Source organism: Elephas maximus, chromosome 4 (assembly GCF_024166365.1).
Source record: "Elephas maximus indicus isolate mEleMax1 chromosome 4, mEleMax1 primary haplotype, whole genome shotgun sequence".
Classification (NCBI taxonomy): domain Eukaryota; kingdom Metazoa; phylum Chordata; class Mammalia; order Proboscidea; family Elephantidae; genus Elephas; species Elephas maximus.
Window position 1 is genome coordinate 187,078,122 of NC_064822.1, and position 27,339 is coordinate 187,105,460.

The 27,339-nt window shown below is 42.3% G+C and overlaps 1 protein-coding gene across 1 annotated transcript in view; it reads right to left on the reverse strand.

Annotated features, from left to right (window-relative positions):
- Positions 1 to 27,339, reverse strand: part of ARFGAP3 (ADP ribosylation factor GTPase activating protein 3) — a 73,830-nt gene that overhangs the window by 19,217 nt on the left and 27,274 nt on the right. Inside the window, exons 6-12 of the mRNA XM_049884566.1 lie at positions 25,565 to 25,652; positions 21,434 to 21,493; positions 20,052 to 20,098; positions 19,099 to 19,241; positions 13,669 to 13,797; positions 13,098 to 13,220; positions 5,528 to 5,659 (exon numbers count right to left, since the gene is read on the reverse strand). Coding sequence (XP_049740523.1) covers positions 5,528 to 5,659; positions 13,098 to 13,220; positions 13,669 to 13,797; positions 19,099 to 19,241; positions 20,052 to 20,098; positions 21,434 to 21,493; positions 25,565 to 25,652 — 722 coding nt within the window. The remainder of the gene's footprint in view (positions 1 to 5,527; positions 5,660 to 13,097; positions 13,221 to 13,668; positions 13,798 to 19,098; positions 19,242 to 20,051; positions 20,099 to 21,433; positions 21,494 to 25,564; positions 25,653 to 27,339) is intronic.

Genomic DNA, 27,339 nt, shown 5'->3' on the forward strand with positions numbered 1-27,339 from the left:
AGAAAAAATTACAAAGCCTGCAAAAAAATCAGGAAAAAACAACACATGGTCAAAAGTCAACTAAGATATGACATGGATATTGGAACCATCAGACAGAGAATTTAAAATTAATTAATATGTTAAAATCTCTAGTGGAAAAGGTGAACAACATGCATGGTCAAATGAGTAATTTCGGCAGAGAGATGGAAATTATAATAAAGTATCAAATGAAAATACTAGAAATTAAAAACATGGTAACAGAGATAAAGAATGTCTTCAAGGGACTCATCAGTAGACTCAGCACACTGAGGGAAGAATCAATGAACTTAAAAATAGATAAATAAAAATTACACAAACTGAAACACAAAGAGAAATAAAGAGTGAAAAACAAAAATTAAATTAAAACAACATAACATCCAAGAATGATTGGTCAGTATCAAATGGCATAACCTAAGTATAATTGGAATCCCAGAAGGAAATGAGAGAGAATGGGGCAGAGGAAACATCTGAAGAAATAATGGCTGAAAACTTCCCAAAATTAATGGCAGACACATATCCAAAGAGCTCAAAGAACATCAAGCAAGATAAATACTAGTCTCCTGTGACACCCCCTGCCCCAAGACATACCATATTCAAACTGCTGAAAGTCAATGACAAAGAAAATCTTGACAGCGGGGCGGGGTGGGGGGGCGGGGAACTGACCCATTACATGCAGAGGAACAAAGATAAGAATTACAGCAGACTTATCGTTAGAAACTATGCAAACCAGAAGACAAAGGGGCAACATCTTTAAAATGCAGAAAGATAAACTGCCAACCCAGAATTCAATACCCAGTGAAAATATCTTTAAAAAATGAAGGAAAAATAAAGACTTTTTCAAATAAACCAAAACTAAGAGAATTCATTGTCAATGGACCTCCACTACAAGGAATTTCTTCAAGTATGAGGAATATGATATCAGATAGAAACTTTGATCTACACAAAGAAATGAAAAGCACAGGAAATGGCATAAATGAAGATAAGTTAATCTTTCTGACTTTTAATTCCCCGAAAAGATACCTATCAAAAAATAGTAGCAACATATCCTGTGTTATAGTATATACAAAAGCTAAATGTACCCTGAGAGTATGGCTCCCGGACACCCTTTTAGCTCAGTAATGAAGTCACTCTTGAGGTTCACCCTTTAGCCAAAGACTAGACAGGGCCATAAAACAAAATGAGACTAAATGGGCACACCAGCCCAGGGACAAGGACTAGAAGGCAGGAAGAGACAGGAAAGCCAGTAATGGGGAACTCAAGGTCGAGAAGGTGAGAGTGCTGACGTGTTGTGGGATTGGCAACCAATGTCACAGAACAATAGTATATTGTTTAATGAGAAACTTGTTTGCTCTGTAAACCTTCATCTAAAGTACAATTAAAAAAAAGTTTAGAAAAATAAAGAAGCAAAATGTATGACAACATTAACACTAAAGTGGGAGAGAAGAACTAGACGTACACTGTAGTAAGGGCCTTACACTGCATGTGAAGTGGTATAATATTACTTGAAAGGAGATTTTAATAAATCAAAATATATATTGTAAATCCTAGGGGAACCACTGAAAGTTTTTTAAAAAGTATATAAATAATAAGCTGAGAGTAGAGGTAAGTGGAATTATAAATAATACTCAATTCAAAAGAAGGCAGACTGTGAGAAAACACTTGCAAACCACCTATCTGATAAAGCACCTGGATCCAGGATATGCACAGAACTCTCAAAACTCAATAAGACAACAACAACAACAAAAAATGGGAAAAGAACTCTTCGCCAAAGAAGACATACAGATGACAAAAAAAGCTCATGAAAAGATGCTCAACATAATGAGTCATTAGGAAAATGCAAATTTAAACCATGAGATACAATCATGAGATACATGACTGAGGAACAAGTACACACTTCTCAGGACAACACCACGTGCTGGCGGGGCTGTGCAGCAACCGCAACTCCATACATTGCTGGTGGGGATGCAAAATGCCACGGCTCCTTCGGGAAATAGTTCGGCAGTTTCTTATAAAGTTAAACATATGCACCCAGCAGTCCCACTCCGAGGTATTTACTCAAGAGAAAGAACATTTATGTTTACACAAAATCCCGTATATTAATATTTATTATAGCTTTATTCGTAATGCCCCCAAAACTGGAGACATCCCAGATGTCCTTCAGCAGGTAAATGGATAAACTCAACAATAAAAAGAAATGAACACAACAACATGGATGAATCTCAAATACACCATGAAAAGCTAAGAAAGGCCAAATTCAAAAGGCCACTTAACGTATGATTCCATTTATATGACACTCAGGAAAAGGCAAAATTCTAAGGCCAGAAAACAGACCAGAAGTTGCCAGGGGCTGGGGCTGGCGTGGGGGGTACTGACTACGGAGTAGCACAGGGAAATCTGGGGGGTGATGGAAATATTCTGTATCTTGATTTTGGTGGGACTTACTCAATTGTGTATGTCTGTCAAAACTTGCAGTATTGTACCCTAAAAGAGAGAAATTTTACTCTATGTAAATAATAACTTAAAATAGGGAGAGTAGGTTAAATACCCAACAGCCTGGACAATCAAAGTGCTCTGGAGAATCACCTGTACCCACAGCCAAAGTACGAGCTTGATTATATCCCACCTGAATTTAGGGACCATTTCAAGAACAGATTTGATGCACTGAACACTAATGACTGAAGACCAGACGAGTTGTGAGATGACATCAAGGACTTCATACAAGAAGAAAGCAAGAGGTCATTAAAAAGACAGGAAAGAAAGAAAATACCAAAATGGATGTCAGAAGAGACTCAGAAAGTTGCTCTTGGAGACTGAGTAGCTAAAGCTAAAAGACATGATGAAGTCAAAGAGCTGAACAGAAGATTTCAAAGGGCAGCTCAAGAAGACAAAGCAAAGTATTATAATGAAACGTGCAAAGACCTAGAGTTTGAAAACCAAAAGGGAAGAACATGCTTGGCGTTACTCAAGTTGAAAGAACCAAAGAAAAAATTCAAACTTCGAGTTGCAATACTGAAGGATTTTATGGGCCAAATATCCAAAAACACAGGAAGCATCAGAAGATGGAAGGAACGCACAGAGTCACTGTACCAAGAAGCAGCGGTCGACATCCAACCATTTCAGGAATTAGCATATGATCCAGAGCTGATGGTACTGAAGGGAGAGGTCCAAGCTGCACTGAAAGCACTGACAAAAAACAAGGCTCCGGGAATTGATGGGATACCAACCGAGATGTATCAAGAAATGGGTGCAGCACTGGAAGCACTCACTCATCTATGCCAGGAAATTTGGAAGACAGCTAGCCGACAAAATTACTGGAAGAGATCCATATTTATGCCTATTCCAAAGAAAGGTGATCCAATAGAATGCGGAAATTATTGAACAATATCATTAATATCACATGGAAATAAAATTTTGCTGAAGAAAATTCAAAAATGGTTGCTGCAGTACGTCAACAGGGAACTGCCAGAAATTCAAGCTGGACTCAGAAGAGGATGTGGAATGAGGGATAACACTGCTAATGTCAGATGGATCCTGGCTGACAGCAGAGAATACCAGAAAGATGTTTACCTGTGTCTTATTGACTATGCAAATGTATTCGACTGTGTGAATCATAACAAATTATGGATAACATTGCAAAGAATGGGAATTCCAGAACACTTAATTGTGTTCACGCGGAACTTGTACATAGGCCAGCAGACAGTCATTTGAACAGAACAAGGAGATGCTGCATGGTTTAACATCAGGAACGGTGTGTGCTAGGGCTGTATCCTTTCGCCATACTTATTCAATCCGTGTGCTGAACAAATAATCCGAAAAGCTGGACTATATGAAGAAGAACGTGGCACCAGTGTTGGAGGAAGACTCATTAACAACGTGCAATATGCAAATGACACAACCTTGCTTGCCGAAAGGGAAGAGGACTTGAAGCACTTACTGATGAAGATCGAAGACCACAGCCTTCAGTATGGATTACACCTCAACATACAGAAAACAAAAATTCTCAACTGGACCAATAAGCAACTTCATTATAAGTGGAGAAAAAATTGAAGTTGTCAAGGATTTCATTTTACTTGAATCCACAATCAATGCCCATGGAAGCAGCAGTCAAGAAATCAAATGATGTATTATATTGGGCAAATCTGCTGCAAAGGTCTTCTTTCAAGTGTTAAAAACAAAGATGTCACTTTGAGGACTAAGGTGCCCCTGACCCAAGTCGTGATGTTTTCAGTCGCCTCACGTGCACATGAAAGCTAAACAACAAATAAGGAAGACCGGAGAAGAACTGACACCTTTGAATTATGGTGTTGGCAAAGAATATTGAATATACTAACGGACTCCCAGAAAAACGAACAAATCTGCCTTGGAAGAAGTACAGCCAGGGTGCTCCTTAGAAGCGAGGCCAGCAAGGCTTCACCTTACATACCGTGGATATGTTATCAGGAGGGATCAGTCCCTGGAGAAGGACATCATGCTTGGTAAAGTAGAGGGTCGGCAAAAAAGAGGAAGACCTCAATGAGATGGATGACAGTGGCTGTGACAATGGGCTCAAACATAGCAAAGATTGTGAGGATGGCACAGGACTGGGCAAAGTTTAGGTCTCTTGTACAGAGTCACTGTGAGTCAGAACTGACTTGATGGCACCTAACAACAATAACAGAAGAAACTAGTCTACAGCACTAACGGCCTATACATGCCACGGCTTCATCTATCCTGAGACCAGAAGAACTAGACAGTGCCCAGCTATCACTACAGGGTCACAATAGATACGACTTGATAGAACAGTAGTAAAACAGGGAACAGAACTCAAAATCTTAAAGAGTCCAGACTTACTAGACCAGTTGAGACTAGAGGACTCGCTGAGACTATCGCTCTGAGAGACTATTTAAACCTTGAACTGAAACTAATCCCTGAGGTCACCTTTTAGTGAAATAACCAATTGGTACACAAAATAAAAGATATTACCCACGAGTATGGTGCTCTAGCAAAAACATCTATACGAGGCCAAAAGGTCAATAATCACTCTAAAGCAAAGATAAGAAGATAAGAGGGCAGGGAAACTAGAATATTGGAAATGGAACAACCAGAATGCAATTGAAGAGAAATGTTGACACTTTGTGAAAAATGTAACTAATGTCACTAAACAATTTGTGTAGAAACTGTCAAATGGGAACCTAATTTGCTGTAAACTTTCACCAAAAACATAATATCATTAAAAACAAAAACGGGGGAGGGTGAGTGACACATTCCTGGTCTCGGTCACCCTTGACCTGCGGAATCAGACTCTCCAGGGAAAGGCCGATGCATACTTGTTTTTTCAAAGGTCCCCAGCTGATTTGGATGTACACCCTCTGATTTAGAAACACGCGTGTAAAATAAAAAGAATGTTCCTGAATTAGTACAACAAAACCATTTTCTAGTCTTAGAAAGGTTTTCAGGTCACACAGCACTAATTTTTTTCATAGAGATGCACAGATTCACTTTTTACAACCCATAGCTTCACTATCCATACCTGTCTGCATAGCCTGCAGTTCTCAGAATTGTGTCAGTATCCTTGATGGCCTCTTTTTTCCAATAGGAATCTGAACTGTCATCCCAGCTGGAAAAAGAACCGCTCAGTAACTCCATCGGCTCATCAAAGTACCTGCATGAAAAAGAGTAGGATGCTGTGGTGGTGGAAGGCTTCACAGATGTTCACCCAGTTCTCCTCCACTTCTGGGTACCTGGGAACTGCACTTGCCTGACCCCTTCAAGTTAGGGGTGGCCACGTGACTAGAACTGGCCAATGAAACAGGAGCAGAAACAAGGTATGTCATTTCCAAAGCCTTTAAAGTACCAGTGCTCAACTTGCCCAGCCGTCTCATCTCTTGCCGTACGGAACATATTTTCCAGATGGTGCAGCCTCAGCCAGGTTAAACCTCCACCAGCCTGTACAACTGAGGTGCCACGTGGAGGACAGGTGCTCTGGACAATCACCTGGACCCATAGCAGACTTTACGTGAGCAAGAAACAAACCGCTGTTGTGTGAAACCTTTGAGATTTGGGCCTAACCTAGCCTATCCAGGCAACATGTGACATCTTTAAGTGCTCTTCAACATAGATTTACACATTTCATTTTTTTCAGGTCTGATTCTACCTAACTGTTGTTGTTGTGTGCCGTCAAGTTGATTCCAACTCATAGTGACCCTACATGACAGAGTGGAACCACCCCATGGGATTTCCTAGGTAGTGACAGGTAACGCTGCTGCACCTGGAGAGCTGATGCCATTCAAGGAGCTTATCGCTGATGATACGCTCCACGTTAGCGTGGCTTAAGGCATCAATCATAACGACAGCTACCATTTAATGTCAACGATGCTTATCACCCTCCTGGTAGAGTCAGACACAAAGGGGCAGATTGCTGATCACCGGACCATTCACAGACGCCTTCAGTCTAGAGCTTGAAGTAACCGGGCTTTCTGTAAGGGTCTCAGAGTGGGTGCCGGCCGGCTGGTCAGTTTACCCTGCGTTAGCTGAGCATCACTGGGCAGGGTGTTAACCCAGAGAGCAGAGCGCAACGGCCGCTTTCTGTCCTGCATGCTTAGAGAAAAACCTTTGACAGAGAGCAGCAGGGACTGCGGGGGATAGGACAGAGATTGGTAGGTGAGGTGGAAGTGCCAGGAGCCTTAATATAAAATGGTCATGCTGTCTAAGAATTCTCGCCAACTCCGGGTGGAAAACCAGCATACTCCTTATAAGGCAGGTTTCAAGTTTGGAGGAGAGAGGCGGACTCCAGGGTTTGAGGGTGAGGAAAGGAAAGGCGACTGGAGAGTGCAGATGCTTTAGGTCCCAGCCGGCTCCCTCCAGAGAGGAAGACAGGAGCAGGGAGGAAGCAAGCTCTGGGGTGCTGAGAAGTCACAGAACAGGAGGGAGGCCCAGGCGGCTGCGGGGCCTGTAACCAGACGACCGGAAGAGGGCAGCAGGCACCTGGAAGGACAAACAGGCCAGGGACCCAAACAGGCTAAGATCTGGAAAAAAAATCTTAAGAACAAATATACTCTTCCCGTCAGAAAAAAAAGGGGTGGAGGGGGCAGAGAGACAAACCTGCTTTTTGAAGCAGATGATATGATTTTATATGGCTAATCGAGAGAAGGCAGGACTTCTAAATGTGGCTTCTGCCTTCTCTGGCAAGAAGTCATTAAGGACGAATCTCATTACATGCGCCTGCTCTCCCAGGAAGGAAAATGCGGTGAACGAGGCGTATCTGGATTCCAGCTGGAAGCTGACCAGGCCAGTCATGTGCCCTCGGTGGCTGCTGACTAGCGCTACATACCGGCTCTGCTTGAAGGAACAGAGACAACCCAGACCCTGCTCAGAGAAGAGAGACCAGGACGATGAAGAGACGTGAAGTCACATCAGAGGAGGAGGGTTTGAAAGATGTGGGACACATGTTGGCCTAGAAAGTTATCTTCAAATACTAGAAGAACTCATTTGTAGGAGCTCAACGGAAAGAACCAATTTAGAGAGAAATTTTAAAAATATTTAATAAGCACCTGTTAGGGCCAGGCACTCCGCTAGGTAAAGACACAGGCTGGGAGACACAGTCAGCTCCTGCCCTCATGAGGCTTGCACCAAAGGGAGGCTGACTGGAGCTCAGGAACCTGGGGAGACGTACAGGTGTAAGGCGGCATTATGTCACGGAGCTGCTGGGGACTGAGCAGGCTGCCCTGATAAGGAGGAGGGGTGCAAGCAGAGGCTGGGTGCCCACTAGGGAGGGTACAGAGTGGGGATGCGAGCAAGCATGGAATGGGTACTGGCTGGACTTCCAAGTTTCTCTATAACTCTGAGATTCTGAGACTTAGAATTTTGCAGGTTTAGCACCATCCCTTGTAAAAACGTCACGCTTGGTAAAGTGGAGGGTCAGTGAAAAAGTGGAAGACCTTCAATGAGATAGACCACCCCAGTGGCTGCAACAATGGGCTCAAACACAGCAACAGTTGTGAGGATGGTGCAGGGCCAGGCAGTGTTTCGTTCTGCAGTACACAGGGTGGCTATGGGTCGGAACCAAGCCGGCGGCACCTAGCAACAGCAGCAGCAGCTCAGCACCACTCCAAGGAGCCCTAATGGCACTATGGTGAGGTGCTCGTCTGCTAACAGAAAGTTCTGTGGTTCAAACCCACCAGCCGCTCAGTGGGAGAAAAGACTTAGCGATCTGCTCCCATAAAGATTACAGCCTAGGAAACCTTATGGGGCAGTTCTATTCTGTCCTGTAGGGTCACCGTGAGTCGGAATCGACTAGATGGCACATGACAAGAAGCATCGCTCCAAGGAAGTAACAGGCTTCGTCCACATAAGCCAATGTGGTTACCCTGAAACCAGGGGTGTCGAGTTATTTTAAAACGCTTGCACTGGCCACATCCTGAGGGAGAGAGAAAGCTGTTCTGCCTGGCTTCCCTGGGCCAGCGTGAGCCTGTCAGGGCGCTCCGTGCACTCAGGAGGTAGGCTGGGGTTTCTCTCCCACCATTCAGCCATGAGAGGCTCTCAGCAACTCGCTGTGGGATAGACAGATACCCAGCCAGGCCTCCAGCCGCCCCTTGGAAGGACGGGGTAAAGGTGACTGACTAATGGCCGGGGTACACTTACGCCTCATAGGAAACACACAGCCTTCCCTGACCTCCAAACCTTTACTGACCTTCTAATGTCTTGATTTCTAGATTCCAGTTCACAACGCTTTTTTTTTTTTTTTTTTTTTATATCCTACTATTTTTTTTTTTTTTTATAATAACTTTTATTAAGCTCACAACGCTTTTTACATTTATTTTTGCCCTCCCACTCTGTCTTTACCAACCCTGAAAATACTCCTTAAAATCCCTAGATAAGAGCACCTCAGTATCAAGTCATATCTGATGTGCAGCTATAGACAAGTGTCTATTCCATTTAATGTCACGCTAACTTTATGAGGCTGAGCAAACTGTTGTACTTTCAGTGCCGTGTACTCAATCTGTACAGTCATGCTGTTTCTATCCTGGAACTAACGGAACTCAATAAAAACAAAATCCAAGGATACATGGTTGGTCTTGGTTTTAACAGAAACTGCAAACCCTCTTCCATAATTCATCATATTCAGGCTCTAACGGGCTAATGAATAATTTGGAAGCAGTGAGCTCTTCAGGGAGCGAATGTGCCTGCTTTCAGAGCACGCCTGTTCGTTTTACCTCAGTTGCCAAAGTACCCAACAGTGCCACGTTCTGCTCGTTGTGGCTACCTTACCGAAGAGGGACAGAAAAGGCGTCCCTGCTCCTGTTGGTCACCCCACGGGTCAGGATAAACAGGGTCTCTCTGGTGGGAACCCAGAGTGGAGTCTTTATCAAAACACCATCTGCTCCCAGGTTCTTCCAAAACATAAACAATTGTTTCATAGCAACGGAGGCCTTTAGGGCTAACTCCTGACTAATCCTTTGAAGGCGGAGAAGCCTGAAGGATCCCTGACACCCCCTGTAGGCAGAAAAAGCCCCACTGGAGTCAGACCAGGGCCCTGAGCCAGGGTAGCCCTCCTGAAGGTCCTCAGGGCCCATTCGGTGGGTGACCCCCTCACTTTTAACTATTTCTCTTAACCAACCCGATAGCACTGATTTGACCCGGGATTTATTTTTTATTTTCTCTACCTTCCTACGCTCTGTCGTCTGCAGGGACTGCGCATGAGCAACGAGAGGGTCACGCGAGTCGTGGAGGAGGCAGACAGACAAATGCGGGGCCAGCATTACCCAGAGTTCCCTCCGAGCCTCATTTAATATGCAGATCTGAAATAATATGACATCCATGCACTTTCCAGCTCAAATGGCAACTTTAATTCTATCCTGTATAAAATGTGTTTTCTTTAAACACTTTCCAAAGGAACAAGTTGGGTATAACCTCCAAGTAAAGTGAAAGCTGGCACCTGATAAAGGTTACTCAAGATAGGCAAACATAAAACCATCCAAGTCCCTGGAAGTACTGAAACGGAACACCCTAAGCTACCAATTTTTTTTTTTTTTTTTGGTCAAATACCTGGAGTTATGCTTAAACAGAGGAGCCCTGGTGGCACAACGATTAAGTGCTCGGCTGCTAATCCAAGGTTGCTGGTTCGAATCCAGCAGACACTCCATGGGAAAAAGACGTGGCAATCTGCTTCTTCAAAGATTACAGCCTAGGAAACCCTATGGGGTATTCTACTTTGTCCTACAGGGTTGCTATGAGTCGGAATCAACCTGATGGCACACAACAATATGCTCAGACAATTTTTTAAGGATATTACTTGTTATACAATTCCTTATCCGTGAACTTTGATGTGAAAATGTATAATTTCACAATTAGATTCCAGTTAATAGTTAACATATATTTACATTTTAAAAGAAAATGCTTTGAGCCTGTGTAGCTAGCTGCCAGACAACTCTAGCGCCCTCTGAAACCGGCATGACAGCCTGCTGTGAGAACCCCCACACACTCAACACGCACAGGTTCCACTCTCACAAACCCCTACCCAGAATGTGGGCCTCAATGTGGTCAATTCAATTATCTAGCAATAGTGGTTAGACATTGAGATGGAGCCACAGAGTCCCTTCAGTTTCTGTATTACAATAGCAGCTAATAATTATAATAACGTTGGTTGTGACGGTGGTTGCCGGTGAGTGGATTCCAACTCCTGGCGACCGTATGTACAACAAAACGATGCGTTGCCTGATCCTGCCCCATCTCTGTGATCTTTGTACGTTTGATCCCATTGTTGAGGCTATTCTGTCAGTCCGTTTCACTGAAGGTGTCCCTCGTTTTCACTGACCCTCTACGTTACCAAACACGAAGTCGGTCTTCCCTGGTGATGTGTCTGAAGTAAGCGAAGTCTCGCCATCCTCACTTCTACGGAGCATTCTGGTTGTACTTCTTCTGAGACTGATTTTTCGTTATTTTGACAGTCCATGGTATACTCAATAATCTTCACCAAAGCCACAGTTCAATGGCATCAATTCTTCTTCGGTCTTCCTTACTCCTTGTCCAGCTGTCACTTGCGTATTGTTGTTGTTAGGTGTCGCTGAGTGGGTTCTGAGTCATAGTGACTCTATGTACAACAGAACAAAACACTGCCTGGCCCTGCGCCATCCTCATGATCTTTGTTATGCTTGAGCCTGCAGCCACATGTCAGTCCATCTTATTGAGGGTCTTCTTCTTTTTCACTGACCCTCTACTTTACCAGGTGTGATGTCCTTCTCCAGGGACTGATCCCTCCTGATAACATGTCCAAAGTATGTGAGATGAAGTCTTGCCATCCTCACTTCTAGGGAGCAGTATAGCTGTGCTTATTCCAAGACAGATTTGTTCGTTCTTTTGGCAGTCCATGGTACATTAAATATTCTTTGCCAACACAATTCAAAGGTCTCAATTCTTCCTCAGTCTTCCTTATTCGTTGCCCAGCTTTCACATGCATGTAAGGTGATTGAAAATACCATGGCTTAAGTCAGGCCCACCTTAGTCATTACAGCGACATATTTGCGTTTTAAAATTTTAAAGAGGGCTTTTGCTGCAGATTTGCCCAAAGCAATACCGTATTTTTATGAAAATAACAGGAGTCTTCTACATTTGCTTGCCAACCGCTTTCTCCCTCCACAAAGCATTTTGGTAGTAAGTGCGCTATGCTAATTTTTTTATAGCAACATGTGAAAAAAATTTGCACAGCTGGAGCTTAGGAAAATACCTCGTAGAAGGGAGAGGGGAGAGCGGTTGGCAAACAAACATAGAAGGCGTGCATTATTTGTGTAAAAATACGGTATGTTGTTTGATTTCTTGATTGCTGCTTCCACGGACGCTGATTGTTGATCCAAGTGGAATGACATCCTTGAAAACGTCATTTTTTTCTCCATTTATCATGATGTTGTCTATTGGTCCAGTTGTGAGGATTTTTGTTTCCTTCATGCTGAGGTATAACTCATACTGAAGGCTGTAACCTTTTACCTTCATCAGTAAGTGCTTCAAGTCCTCTTCATTTCTGGCAAGCAAGGTTGTGTCTTCTGCATATATTGCAAGCTGTTAATGAGTCCTCCTCCAATCCTGATGCCACAGTCTTCATATAGTCTGGTGTTTCAGATTATTTCCCAGCATATAGGTTAAATAAGTAAGCCGAAAGGATAATACCCTGCCCCGTACCTTTTCTAATCCTGAAATACGCAGTTTGCCCTTGCTCAGTTCTAACAACTGCCTCTTGATCCATGTACAGATGAAGAAGCTGCAGCACAGAGAGGTTAAATTACTTGTCTAAGGTCACATTGCCAGTTAAGTGGCAGAGCTGGGATTCAAACCTAGGCCTCCCAGCTCCTGGGCTTACACTCTGGCCCCCGCTGTTCTCAGCTGGTACCCATCTCCCATGGAATCACAGGTGTACTTGGTGCCTTTTTAGCAGGCCTCCCCCTGTGCTGAATGAACATCAAGCGTGAGTTGATTCAGGTGGAAACTTGTTCTCCCTGCCCTTGCAGGCTGCAGGAACCTGAACCAGGGCCCTCTCCAGGGAGTGCTGACGAATAGGAAGCTGGACTTCATCCCGGGATCCCACCAAGTGCAACGGTGCGTGCGCACACACACGCACACACAGGCACACACAAACACGCACGCACACGCACGCAGCACGCGCACACAGAGTTTAATACTCTAGTCTGCAGAGTGGAAACTCCTGGAGCTGCTATTCTGAAACAGAAGAAACTGCCGGAGCCCTCAGGCACAGCCGTGAAATGTCCAACTGCTGGCTGATGTCTGCTAAGACTAAATGACTTAACGCAGACCGCCAGGATTTTGCAGCGCTCTCCAATTTCATGTTTTCAGATAAACACACCTCTCCTACGTTTAATTTCGACCCTTGGTTGCTGATTTTATTATGGAACACTGTAATACCACCAAACATCGTCTACTTAGAAACGTTTCCCCAATTTTTATTCTAAAGGACCGCCCTGGCTCCAGCCAAAGCTTTAAAAACAATGAAGTAAAATTCTTCTGTGCTTGTTCCTAATGCAAATAAACGAGTAAGTCCATAACAGTCACTGTTTTTCCCAGTGAGACTTTAATGACGGTTTGTAATAGATTACCTTGAGCTGGAAGTAAAATACGAATCGTCATTGTCTTCGCTGTACTTTCTTCTTGGTTTGGCCATGACGGGTGTCTCCTGTTCTATGGTCTGCATGTCAGAAGTCACTGAATGGGAAATGGCACTTGAGGAAACAAAGAAGAAAACATAGTTCATATAGACTTCTGCTTTCACCAAAGAATGAATTTTTAAAATCTATACTCTGAACAAAAATAAACTAGTGGGGTTAACACAAGCAGTAATCGTTTTGGGGGTGTAAGTCTTTAAAAATATTCAGCCTTTTGAAGATTGTTAACTAAGAACACGGAACACAATCAACATATATAGTGACGTGTGCGGCATCCGCTCCAGTCTGTGCTCAGTGACGTCAGTCCTGGCTCTTTTTCTCTGAGAACCGAGTTTGGAATTTTTCATGCTCTGTTAAATATTACAGTAAAGCAACACAATTAAAGAAAGCAAGGGATAACAAGAAAATGCGTCTAGAGTTGAAATTAACATGGCCCAAGGAAAATACATTCACGATTACAAGCTGGTTTAAATTCCGAAATCCGAGAGAGCACAGACTCACATACCTTCTGCAGTTTCCAAATCCCATGCCAAGTCTCTCTGATTCTATTTTTTTTTTGCCACTGATGTTCATCTTTTCGTCTTTCTTCATCTGAATTTCAAGATCCTTATAGGCCAATCGTAGCGAGGAAACACTGTGAGGCAAACCAAACGCTCCTTAATTTACCTTTATCCCTGTGTTCTTGAGTTAAAATATGAAGCAAAATTAAACATGTAATTTATACTTTAGCTTTGTGCTTCTTTCTATAATTAACAATCATGAAGACATCTGGCATTTTGTTTCTACTGGTCTTTTTAGAGTAGACCCTCAAGACAACTGGAATGAGTTCACAGCCACTTTTTGGTTGTGGCTGAACATGTATTACTGTTCAAGTTTAGTTCATATTACCTATCAGCACGTAATAATAATAATTTGTTACCTACTACTAGATAACAATGTAACATTACCTAAATTATTTCTATGTCTGACAGTAACAATTGGGATTTCTTACTTGTATTAACATATTACTACAATGCCATACTACTTGTCAAAAGCTGGAGGCAGATCTCGTTGGTTTGCTCTGATTTAAGATAACTATATAAATTTGACTTAATATGTTTACAGATAAATTAAGTTGCAAAAGAACTCTTCAGTTAACAAAAGACTTTCCCATAGGGTCTCTTTATGTAATCAGGCTTCCAAGAGCATTTTAAATCAGTCATTCCTCAGCCAATAGTTTCTTCAGCACTACCAGTCAGTCACTGATCATCTATTTATCAAATACCTGTTACGAATAATACACCAAAAGTGTAAAAAGATATATAAAACGTCATCCTGACTTTCAGATTTCTAAACAATGCAATAAATGCTTAATTTTTCATGAAGAAAACTATGCCTATATTAGCAATAAGGGCAGTATTGTATCATGTAAGTAACATAGCACCAACATTTCTGAGTGTGCTACCTTATAAGGATTTCTAAGTCATTATTCATTTTATAACAATATGTAAAATATCACAAGCTCCTTTTAAGAAAGGCACAGTGTAAACTCCATAAGAACATAAAGAAATTTCTGGGTAGCAAAAGGGAATGACAGCAGAGTTCTTACTAGGAAAAAGCTCTTGCTGCTTCCTTCCTTTACCGAGTAGGCAGGATTTCTCTGGACTGTTTGAATCTGGCGCCTTATTTCTTTGCTATTATTCCTACAGAACAGATATAGCACTAGACCCATTTTATTCCTCAGCAAATAACTCTTTCAAGTCAATTTTGGAGGAAAACACTATATCCCGTTGACAATCGCTAGTAGGCCTGGCTGCAGCAATAGATTCTCCCACAGAAGGTGAGTTCTGTTAGAAAGACATGAGATGGGACAGTTTTACTTCCTAGAACAGGTGACCCCGGGCTGGGCCATCACCCGCTAAAGCACGTGCCTTAGCAGCCAGGCTCACTGCTGCGCCGTGGGAGCACTAATGGTGTTAAAAAGTCAAAACACCAGGTTTCTCAGCAGCAGCTCTTCCCCACCCAGGCTCGAGGGAGGGATGCAGGATGGTCAGGCCACACAAGCAGAGCCTGGCACCTCTCTCAGAAAGCAGGCAGCAGCGCTGCCCCGTCCTGCTCTTCCGACCATCTGAGGCACACAGACAGCCTCTGAGGACAGCTGAGAAACTGCCAGAAGGCGAGGACTGGGACACTGCATGGATGGTTTAGTTTCACAGGCCGATGGTACAAGAAACAACGCTGCCACCGCTCTGACTGGGATCCCAGCAGAGGGTTCCAGAAAGAGTGGGAGGTAAGTGTAGAAGAAAATTCAAATTCACCAAAAAAAAAAAAAAAAAGACCAGACTTAATGGGTCCTACAGAGACTGGAGAATCCCAGGCAATGTTTCATTCTGTTGTACATAGGGTCGCTATGAGTCAGAATTGACACGACAGCTCCTAACAACAACATAAAACAAGCAGAGCCCTGGTTAAGCATTCAGCTGCTATCTAAAAGGTCGGCAGTTCAAGTCCATCAGCCATTCCTTGCCATGAGTCGGAATCAACTTGAGGGTGATTTTTTTTTTTTTTTTAATAAAACAAACACCACCACACAGGAGGAACGTGCTTTCTAGTTCAATCAAGTATAAACCCACTGCCGTCGAGTCGATTCCGACTCATAGTGACCCTATAGGACAGAGTAGAACTGCCCCATAGAGTTTCCAAGGAGCGCCTGGTGGATTCGAACATGCCATCCCTTTGGTTAGCAGCCGTAGCACTTAACCACTATGCCACCGGGGTTTCTATTCAATCAAGTATACGAGACCAAATAGGCAACACCAGCCCATAAAGCAAGGCCTGAGGGAGGAAGGGAGGGGAAAACTGGACGAATAGACACTGGGAAACCAGCGTGGAAAGGGAAAGAGGGAGAGTGCTGACATACTGCGGGAGTGCAGCCCACGTCACAAAACAATTTGTGTATATATTTTTGAACGAGAAACTAAAAAAGAAAAGAAATGAAACAATGCTACGACTGACAGCCACCCAAACTGAAATAACGTTATTTACTTCCATTAAAAGAACGAACTTGCAGAAGAATAACATTCTCATGTCTTAAGGATAAAACATTCGTAGCTTCTCTAGACCACTGCAGCACTGGTTTGGTGGTGACCTGAGTTGCAGTGGGTCTGAGCGGCAGTGACAGGGATTAAGACACAGTGGTGAAGTTGTTCTGACCAAGAGAAAAAACCCAGGAAATTGCCAGGGTGGGTTTCAAGTCAAATTCATGAAAACCCATCATGTGCCCCTTGCCTTTATGATGTATCGAACGGCTCCTGGTGAAGGGCAAACGCAGGCTGGCACTGCTTATAAAATTAGTACCCTAAGTCGGTGTGTTTTCATCCGTCTCCACCCACCTTACCTGGCGAAGGAACTGCTGCTTTCCACAGTCCAGCTCTGGTTTCCATCAGGCGTCTGATTTTACACACTCTGGGAAAACTCAAGGTAACCAATCACCTGTGATAACCCCTCCACCACCACCAACTCACGTGAGAGCAAACTGGACAGAGCCCACTGCCAAATACCAAGAGGAGCCAGTGAAACACTCAATTTAACTCTTCCCTTTTTCCAGGGTTAAACATCTAGCCTAATAAGAGAACACACAGTGAACTTTGTAACAGTAAATTTTATGTAAAGCATATTTAACCTAAATACAGTTTAGTGCTGCCCCCTATGTTCTGTGAGCTGAATGACAATGAGAAAGGTCTGTCCGTTTCAAATCATCTCGGCTTACTTTGTGAATTCCACTTAGCGAAGTGTCAGAATGAGTAGTAAGAAATCATATTGATTGAGAACTTTCTATGTGCCAGGTGTTGTTCAAGGCGCTTTAAAGAGCATGACCTGTGTTAAGCCTCAAAACAGTCTCAAAAAATAGGTCCTGTTATTTTCTTTTACTCGGAGTCTGTAGTGGAGCCCTGGTGGTGCAGTGGTTAAGAGCTCAGGCTGCTAACCAAAAGGTCAGCAGTTCAGATCCATCAGCCGGTCTTTGGAAACCCTATGGGGCAGTTCTGCTCTGTTCTGTAGGGCTGCTATGAATCAACCCCATGGCAACAGGTTTGGTTTTTTATAGCCTGTAGTAACTCAAAACTAAAACTATGATAAAATACACACGAAAATAAGAGAAAATGCCATACAAGTAAAATAAACATACATGTCAAACAGGAGCCAAGCTGGCTCTGCATTCTGTGTTCCATCTGCCCTACTTTCTCTGCTCCTGTGGTCTTTTATACCCAGCACAGTCTCCAGGGGGCCATATTTCCATTGTTTCCAACACAACTGAAAACTTCTCACGAGCCTTAAACGGCTACAGTCCATCCTTATTACTCGCGGATTCCGTATTTGAAATTTGCCTACTCACTGAATGTACTCAGAACCCCAATACCAATACCTGTAGTGCTTTTGCGGTCATTCGCAGACATGGGCAGGGTGATGAAAAATTGGGACGCTCTGCCTTGTTGCTTCAGCTCTCATATACTGTGAACAAGTGTCCTTTTTCTTCCCCCTGGTCTATTCGGTGTCACGTTTTTCGCATTTTTGTGCCTTTGCTGTTTAAAATGGCCCCCGTACATAGCGCTGAGGGGCTGTCTAGTGCTCTAAGCGCGAGAAGGCTGTGCTGTGCCTTGCAGGGAAAATGTGCCTGTTAGATAAACTTCATTCAGGAATCAGTTACAGTGCTGTTGCTCCAAGTTCAATGTTAATGAAAAACCAAAACAAAACAAAACCCGTTGCCGCCAGGTTGACCCTGACTCATAGCGACCCTATAGGACCAATCAGAACTGCCCCATAGGATTTCCAAGGCTGTAATCTTTATGAGAGCAGATCGCCACCCTCTCTCCTGCAGAGCAGCTGGTGAGTCCCAATCACCGACCTTTCGGTTAGCAGCCGGCTGCTTAACCACTGCATTCTGCCTCTATTGGCCTATTCTGGGCATTTTGTATCTATGGAATCATACAATACGCAGTCTTTTGTGTGGCTTCTTTTGCTTAGCATCATGTTTTCAAGGTTCATCCATGTTGTAGCGTGTATCAGCACATTTCTTTTTACAGCTAAATAATATCCCATTGTGGACAGACCACATTTGTTTATCCAGTCATCAGTCAAGGGACATTTAGGTTGTGTCCATTTTTTAGCTATTATGAATTATGCGGCTAAGGACACTTGTGTACTGTACAGGTTTTTGTGTGCACATATTTCTCTTTGATATTATACCTAGGAGTGTAATCGCTCGGCATGTGGTAACCCCGTTTAACGTTTTAAGGAACGGCCAGACTGTTTTCCATAGCAGCTGTACCATGTTACACTGTCACCAGCAATGAATGAGGGTCCCAACTTCTCCACAACCTTGACGACATTTGTTATTGTCTTTTGGTGGCACAGTACTTAGGTGCTCTGCTGCTAACCAAATGGCTGGTGGTTCGAACCTGCCAGCCACTCTGCAGGAGAAAGATGTGGCAGTCTGCTCTCGTAAGGACTACAGACTTGGAAACCCTTCAGTGTAGTTCTATTCTGTCTTATAGGGTCATTGAGCTGGAATCAACTCTGCAATGGAGTTTTTGCTTAGTGGGTGTGAAGTGGGATCTCCTTATAGTCTTGACTAGCATTTCTCAAGTGACTGATGATGGCCAGCATCTTTTCGGGTGTCAATGCGTCTTGATACCAGTCTTTCTTTCCCTTCTTACTGACACCTCTTGGTCCTGCTCTCAGCTCCAGCTGGAACTGTTACTCCTCTCTCTAGCCACTAGTCTCTCCCTTCTAGTCCTTTCTCCACACCAATGCAATATTAGTTTTCTTCATAAAGTTAAATTCTGCACACGTACACACACACACTTAAAAATAATAATTGGCACTTGGAAAGCAAATCTCAGAGTTGTTTAATTAATAGTTTTCTTACTGAAAACGTATTACTATAAATTAAACTTACATTGATTCTTCCTTAGGCGCTGCCCGGGCCAGAAGGTCTTCCTGTTCCTTCATCTTATCTACAGCTTGGGCTTGTTTTTCAATTTCATTAAAGCTTTTACTCGCCAGTTTCTGGGCTCCCAAACTTCCTTTTTTGGCCCCAAGCTAGAAGATACGTAAGATTATAGTTTCCCCAAACGGTTTGAAAACTTTTGTACCACAGCTCACATTCATTATGGTTTACCGCAGGCCAGGCACTGTGACAGGCACTTCACAGGCGTTTTCTTGTGTGGTCCTCACAACTCTGTGAAGCTGGGATTATTATTATCCCCCGTTTATACAGATGAGGAAACTGAAGCTCATGCAAGTTATGTGACTTGGCTGAGATCACAGCCAGTAAGTGGCGAAGCCGGGATTCAAGCCCTAGCACCCACCTCCAGAGCCCACACATTTCAATTCCTCACTGCGTCTGAAAGCTTACCAGACAGCCCATTAGCCTCGCAAAACGTTAGCGCATATATAAACATAAACACAACTGAACCTCCCAGGGGGCCTTGGTTAATTTTATTTTTTTAGTGTTTTACGTAGACTGAAGAAATGTTGGAAACCCTGGTGGCACAGTGGTTAAGTGCTACGGCTGCTAACCAAAGGGTCGGCAGTTCGAATCCACCAGGCGCTCCTTGGAAACTCTATGGGGCAGTTCTACTCTGTCCTTATAGGGTCATTACGAGTCGGAATCGACTCGACGGCAGTGGGTTTTGGGGTGGGAAGAAATGTTATACACTTGGTCTAGAAAATATTCACTAAGTATTACATTCGCCTCAGTGAACAAAATACAACTCTTCATCAAAGCCACAATGATTATAACATGGCTCAAAAGAAAAAATGTAAATAAAGTAAAATGACAGAAGTGGCTTTCTTGAGAACAAGGTATTTTATAGCTGACACACCAAACACTGTACACATAATACTCACTCCTTTTTTAGCTTGATTTGGTTTCTTTTTAATGATAGAAGAAACCTCTGCCAAAAAACAAAAATAAAAAAGTCAGGCCACTAGAAATAATAAATAATTATTCTATTTTTAGTGCAGTCTTAAAAAATTTCTAAGATACTGAATGTTATTATTTACAAGACTCTCACAGTTTCCACACTCGTCTGTCACCCAGAAGACTCAAGTCTCCGAGTGTATTTTAGATTAACAGAACTTTGTCAAGATGGAGGACTCAGACACGCTCGAGCTGTAATTCGGTGCAGCGGACACTGCACTGTCAGAGAGAACATGTTTTTTGAACACCACAGTGAAGAGAAAAAAATGGTCCGAGAGAGCAAGGTGGGAAGCCTGAGCTCACACTTTGGAGCTTTCTTGAGGAGCATTTTTTATGTCTATTAAAACAAACTTGCCAGTTAAAGTTATTTTATAATGCAAAGCCATCCAGGCGTTATGCATACAATTAAGGCAGCTAGTGGTGTGCTTTTTCACCTTCATGTACAGACTGGTTTTATCATATTAACCAATAAGAAATAGCCTATTATTTTATTATCAGTACTTTATAAATGACACAAAAATATATGATGCTTTTAGAGAAAGCTCCTTGAAAATCACCTTCTGGGTAAATTTTTATCATAGGTAGCATGTTCTGTTTTTAGAATTATGTTAAGAGACCCAGCAAGAATAAAGTCTTAATTTTTTTTTTTAACAAAGAAAAGAACATGTTTTAAGGGGAAAAGGCATCATAAAACCACAACCAACAAAAGATTAAAATCTTTAGCCCTAGTGAGAGAGTAACATCATTACATTTCAAGTGTGAAAAAGATATCCACAGCCACTTTCTTCCTGTCACTTTCTTTAGATCTGTACTGTCATGGTCACATAACTGCTCCCAACCCCTACCCGTCTAATACATGATGAGTGTGTCTGGGACATCCCTAATACTGTAGGTATTTTCATCCAGGCAGCTGCTTTCCAATGAATGCAATGCAATAAGCACCCATTTCAAATTATAATTTCCTAAAAGTGAAAAATGAAAGATTAAGTTCACTTCTTGTAAAATCAGAATGAGAAGAAAATGTTAAGAGTTCTTGAGTAAAGAGGAATGGTGAGGCTTTCTGTTGGGAACATAAACCAGCAAACCAAAGGCAGCGACAGCAATCTCAGGTAGGTATCCAGGCTGCTGTATTTTCTAGTCATCGAGTTGGCTGGAACTCAGCGCATTTTTGGTTTAATAAAGTTTCACTAATAGATTTAGTCATGATGCTGTACTACTCTATAAATTATAAGACACCGAGGCAGGACACACAGACACTGCTCCTTCTTTTCTTAATGAGCTCACTCTTTAACCCAGAAGCCGTCATTACCTAAAGCAGCCTTGGTTGGCGCATTCAGACCTTCCACACTCGGTCCTTGTTCAGGTCCACCTGCAAGTGAAGCACACGGATGTCAATGCAGGAACCAGACTTGCCGACCTGCTTTTGAAGACATAATGCTCCGTACAACTTGCTCAATACGAGCATCTTCTCCAATGTTGTCAGAGGCCATCTTTCTTTTTAGCTCCATATTATATTTTAGCATTAGTAGAAATCTGATTTAAAAGTCCATTAAAACAACTGACAATAGTAACTTGAAAGATCAGATAGGAAACTTAGGGGCAGTGAGTTTATGTTAATGGGAGGAACAACTCAGAAAAGGAGGGTGAGAATGGTTGCACAACTCCAAGAGTGTAATCAACGTCACTGAACTGTACATGGAGAAACTGCTGAAATGGTGTATGTTTTGCGTGTATATTCATTCTCAACAACAACAACAACAAAAAAATTTAAGTCCATTAAAATAAACATATTTTTTTATATAGTAGCTTTATACGTATAAATGCTACTGGTCTTTCTAACTAATATCGTTGGGAATTCTACCCGATGATCTGGTGTCTTGAAGTAACCTGAGATATCTGGTTCGTATGCAGACTATATACCCGGTGTTGGGTGTACTGGACTGTCAAAAGAACGAACAAATCCGTCGTGGACGAAGTGCAACCAGAATGCTCGTTGGAAGCAAGGATGGCGAGACTACGTCTCATATACTTTGGGCATGTTGTCAGGAGGGAGCAGTCCCTGGAGAAGGACATGAAGCTTGGTAAAGTAGAGGGTCAGGGAAAAAGAGGTAGACCCTCGATGAGCTGGATTGACACAGTGGCTGCAACGATGGGCTTAAGCACAACAATGATTGTGAGGATGGCGCAGGACTGGGCAGTGTTTCGCTCTGTAGTACGTAGGGTCGCTATGAGTCGGAATCAACTTGAGGGCACCTAACAACAACAACATTTATGTCACTATGTGGGAACTCTAACATATCAGGGATAGAAACCTAAATTTTCAGTTGCCAGAAAATCTGCCCTGTTTTCTAGTTTACCTAAAAAATGATCCTGGTTAGGAAATCTATTTAGCCTTCATTAAAAAAAAAAAGAAGAAGAAATTGTGCTATTTTTATTATTTTGTTACTTTAAAGATTAACTTTATTAAGGCATAATTTACATACACTTTAAGTGTATACTTTGATGAGTTGTGAAAAACCTATATATCTGTATAACCAATCACGGTATGGGGATTTCTATCACCCCAAAAAGTTCCCTCATGCCTCTCTGCAGTCAGTCTTCCCAACCCCAACCCCAGGCCCCATGCAACCAGAGGTCTGCTTTCTATCACTGTAGGTGAGTTTTACTGATACTGTAATTTGACATAAATAAAATGTCAATAGGTACTCTTTTTGTTTGGCTTCTTTTACTCAGCATAAAGTTTCTGAGATTCATTCATGTTGTTGTATGTATCGGTATTCATTTTTTATTGTTAAGCAGTATTCCAGTATACGAATATACTACAATTTGTTCATCCACGTACCGTTAATTAACATTTGTGTTCTTTCCAGTTTGGGGCTACTATGAATAAAGCCATTATGAACATGTGTCAACGAGTCCTTTTTTGGACATGTTTTCATTTCTCTTGAGTAAATACACAGGCATGAAATTGCTGGGTTACAATTTATGAGAAACTGTCACACTCTTTTCCAAAGTGGTTACAGTGTTTTACCTGTCCACCAGCAACGCATGAGAGTTCCAGGTGCTCCACAGCCTCACTAACACTTGGTACTGTCAGTCTTTAAAATGTAGCTCTTCTAAGGTCCCTGGGTGGTGCAAATGGTTAAGTGCTCAACTACTAGCTGAAAGGTTGGTGGTTCGAACCCACCCAGAGGTGCTCATAAGACAGGCCTTGCAATCTGTTTCTGAAAGGTCACAGCCTTGAAAACCCTATGATGCAGCTCTACTCTGCACACATGGAGTTTCCAGGAGTCAGAACTGACTCTACGGCAATAAAACAGCAATGGAGTGCAGGGGTTATCTCACCGGGGGCTTGTTTTTCAACTTCCTAGGAGGATGTGCTTATTAGCCATTTGTATATCTTTGGTTGAAAAGTATCTGTTCAAATCTTTCGCCAGTTTTTAACTGAGTTGTCTGTCTTCTTATTGTTCAACTGGAAGAGTTTTTTTTAATTTTTTTAAATCTATATTCTGGATACAAGTTCTTTCTCATACAGATTCTATAAGCATTTTAATGTTAGCAATTCTAAGGTCCCTGAGTGGTGTATAGTGGATTACCTGCTAGGGGCCAGGAACTGCGCTGGACCCTGAAAGACATCAGGGAACAAGAGCATACAAAGTGGAGGATTTCATGCCCCAGATCCTATTCGAGAAAATTATTTCTTCTCTTCGTAATCCTTCATCAAGACTGCACCGCGTCACCCAGAGCTAACAGATGAAATTGGGGTAAAGCCTTGTGACAACAGGTGCTCCTACTTAGCAGCTGCGTAAGAGAAACGCTGACAGAGAAGCAAGAGGAAAGTGCTGTTGCAGGCACGAGAGGACACAGAATTCTAAACGCTAAAATCTTTTAGAAGAAGCTCTTCAGGAAAAGTGTTTAAAAGACTAACATCTTATTCCGTATTTAGTTACCTTAGGTTTCTGCTAATAAAACAAACTGAGTCATCTGGCCGTTAGAGGTTAAATGTATCTTTCGTGACACGTACCCTTCAATCTCAAAGGCCTTTTATGCTCTGAAGTTGTCACGGTAACAACAGTCAAATTATCTTCTGTTCTTTTATAAGATACATAACCTACAGTCATTGTAGCATGATTCTAAGAAATGAAAAAGCTAAAATCCAGTTAGAGGTTTGTATACGTCTTCTTTGCAGGCATTTAAGGCCATGGGCATAAAAGATAAAAGGTGATAAAATCCCAGGCTGTGAATTACACAGAACCAGGCACGTCAGGGTTCCGTGCACATTAAGGCAACAAGCCTTTCGTCTGTATGTAAATGCAAAATATATCTCCCAGTTGATCATCTGTCTTGGCTTTAAAGTAATTTTTTTAGAGCAGAAATGCTAAATTTGCATATAGGCAGATTTATTTATCTTTTCCTTTTATGAGACTTGAGTATGCATAGAAGGACCCTCCCTACTCCAGGATTACAGAAAAGCTCACCCACGTTTTCTTCTGGTACCGTCATATTTTCATGTTTTCTATTTAAGTCTTTGATCCAACTGAATTTAGTTTGGTGTAAGGAGTAAGGAAGGAATTCTGTTTTATTTTATTTTTTCCCAAAATGCTGGACAGCTGTCCCAACTCCATTTACTGAATAATCCACTCCTCTGCATGATGTGAGAGGTTCTTATCCTGACCACTGACACGCCTGCTCCTGTACCAGTAAAACGAGAAACAGGAACTCTAAAATTGGGTTTTGGCTGGAAATCTCAGACACTCCCATCTTTATGCCTGTAATTCAAGATAAAAGAAGCCGCTGTTATTCTTTACAACATTCTCCATGGCTCCACTTTCAGATAGTGCTGAAAGCCTGTTTCACGGTGTCACACACCACAAGTTTGTCAACAGTTACATTCTTGTTGGTAATTCCCAACAGCATTCTCACTAAAATAAAGATGTTCAGTTTTAAAACAGAAAGAGTTAGCTTCTTGATCCATGTTATTCATATAAGTGATTTTTAAAACTTGAGCAATATAGATATATTTATAATAAATACAATCCTACAATAAAGAAAGCCACCAAATGTGAATCATTAGATACAACTATCTATAGAATGGTTTTTTTCCACTGAAATCTCATTTTCTGATTATAAAAGTAACACTTACTCATAAAAATGCAACCACGTCAGAAATGTATCAAGCAGAAAGTCAAAATCCTCAGTAATTTCATTCTACAATTAACAATTTGGTATGTTCCTTCCAGAACGTTTTCTCTGCATATGTTTTTGCTTCTCTTTTTACAAAAAAAGGAGATCGTATTCCATGTTCAGTAACCTTTTCTCCCCACTGTACCATCTATCACGGACCTCCTTCCCCGTCAACATACAAAGCGCTACGTTTCTAGCTGTACTGTAGGCCACTGGATCACATAATCGCATTGTATGGAAGTTCTAAAGACTCTACCTTCGTTATTTTCTGGAGTGGTTTCCACGGCCTTTGGCGTCGAAGACAACAGTTCTGGCTGTGCTGATGCCTGGGCTGTGCCACTCACCTGAAGCAAGGTCATTGGCAAACAAAGCAAGAAAGCAATCATCAAAAACAAGTCCAAGCAAGGGGGAAAGCCAACAATTTCAATAGTCGCCTTCTGAGTTTACCTGCCTGAGTGGGAAACCAAATGAAGTCAAACCAAACCCACTGCCACTGAGTAGATTCCAACTCATAGCGATCCCACAGGACAGAGTAGAACTGCCCCAAAGGGTTTCCTAGGGGTGGCTGGTGGATTTGAACTGCCGACCTTTTGGTTAGCAGCCAAGCTCTTAACCACCGTGCCAAAAGAGCTCCAATATTAAAACACGTCTATTCTTAAATCTCTGTATCAATGCTCAAATTCCTTATTTTTCCTCTTTTTTTTTTTAAATAAAATTATTATTTTGGAATAATTTTAGGCTTACAGGAAACTTAAAAAGATAGTACAAGGCTTTTCCATATACCTTTCTTCACCCAGCTTCCCCTAGTGTTAATGCACTCGTGGCACATTTGTCAAAATTAAGAGATTATCAATGGTACCATACTATTAACTAAACTCCAGACTTTATTTAGATTTCCCCAGTTTTTCCATGCATGTCCTTTTTCTGTTCCAGGATCCAATATAGGATCCCACAGCTGTCATGTCTCCTCTGGTCTGTGACAGTCTCTGTCTTTCCTTGTTTTTCACGACCTTGAAACTTTTGAAGAGTGCTCGTCAGGTACTTTGTAGACTGTCCTTCAAGTGGGTTTGTCTGATGTTTTCTCATAATTAGACTGGGCTTGGGGGAAGAATACCACTGAAGTGAGGCGTCCTTCTTGTTGCATCATGTCAACATGGCTTATCACTAGTGATGTTAACTTTGGTCAACTTGGTTAAGGTGGTGACTGCCAGTTTTCTCCACTGAAAAGTTGCCATTTTTCCCTTTCCATATTCTAGCCTTAGGAAGCCAGTCACTAAGTCCAGCTCACAATCAAGGGGAGAGGAGTTAAACCCCACCTTTTAAAACCAAAAACTTGACCTGTTGCCATCAAGTCAACTCTGACTCATAGCAACCCTAGGGGACAGAGCGGAACTGCCCCATAGGGTTCCCAAGGAGTGGCTTGTGGATTCAAACTACTGATCTTTTGGTTAGCAGCTGTAGCTCACCTGTAGCTCTTAACCACCGTGCCACCAGGGCTCCCAAACCTCTTAAAGGAGGGATTATCTATATATTGTTGTGTTGCTGGGTGCTGTTGAGTCGACTCCAACTCATAGCTACTGTATGTGACAGAGTAGAAATGCCCCATAGGGTTTTCTTGGCTGTAACCTTTTTGGGAGTAAATAGCCATAACGATTTCTCCTGCAGAGCCATTGGGTGGGTTCGATCCACCAACCTTCTGGTTAGCAGCCAAACATTTAACCATTGTGCCACCAGGGCGTCTATCTATATACTAAATATATGATAACACCAACCCTAGCCCATCTACGTAGTTGTTTATTCAATCATTTGTTTATATCAGTATGCACTCATAAATATTTATTTTATTCTTTGGGTTATAATCCCATTTATCATTATTTATTTTGTTGTTCAAACTGCTCCAGCTTTGATTATTGAGAGCACTTTCAGATTGGTCCCTCAGTTCTTCTGACGTGCTCCCCGCCACCATTTTTCTTTTAAAGCACTTTTTTACTTGCTAGCACTACAAGATGCTCCAGGTTCATCTTTCCTTTT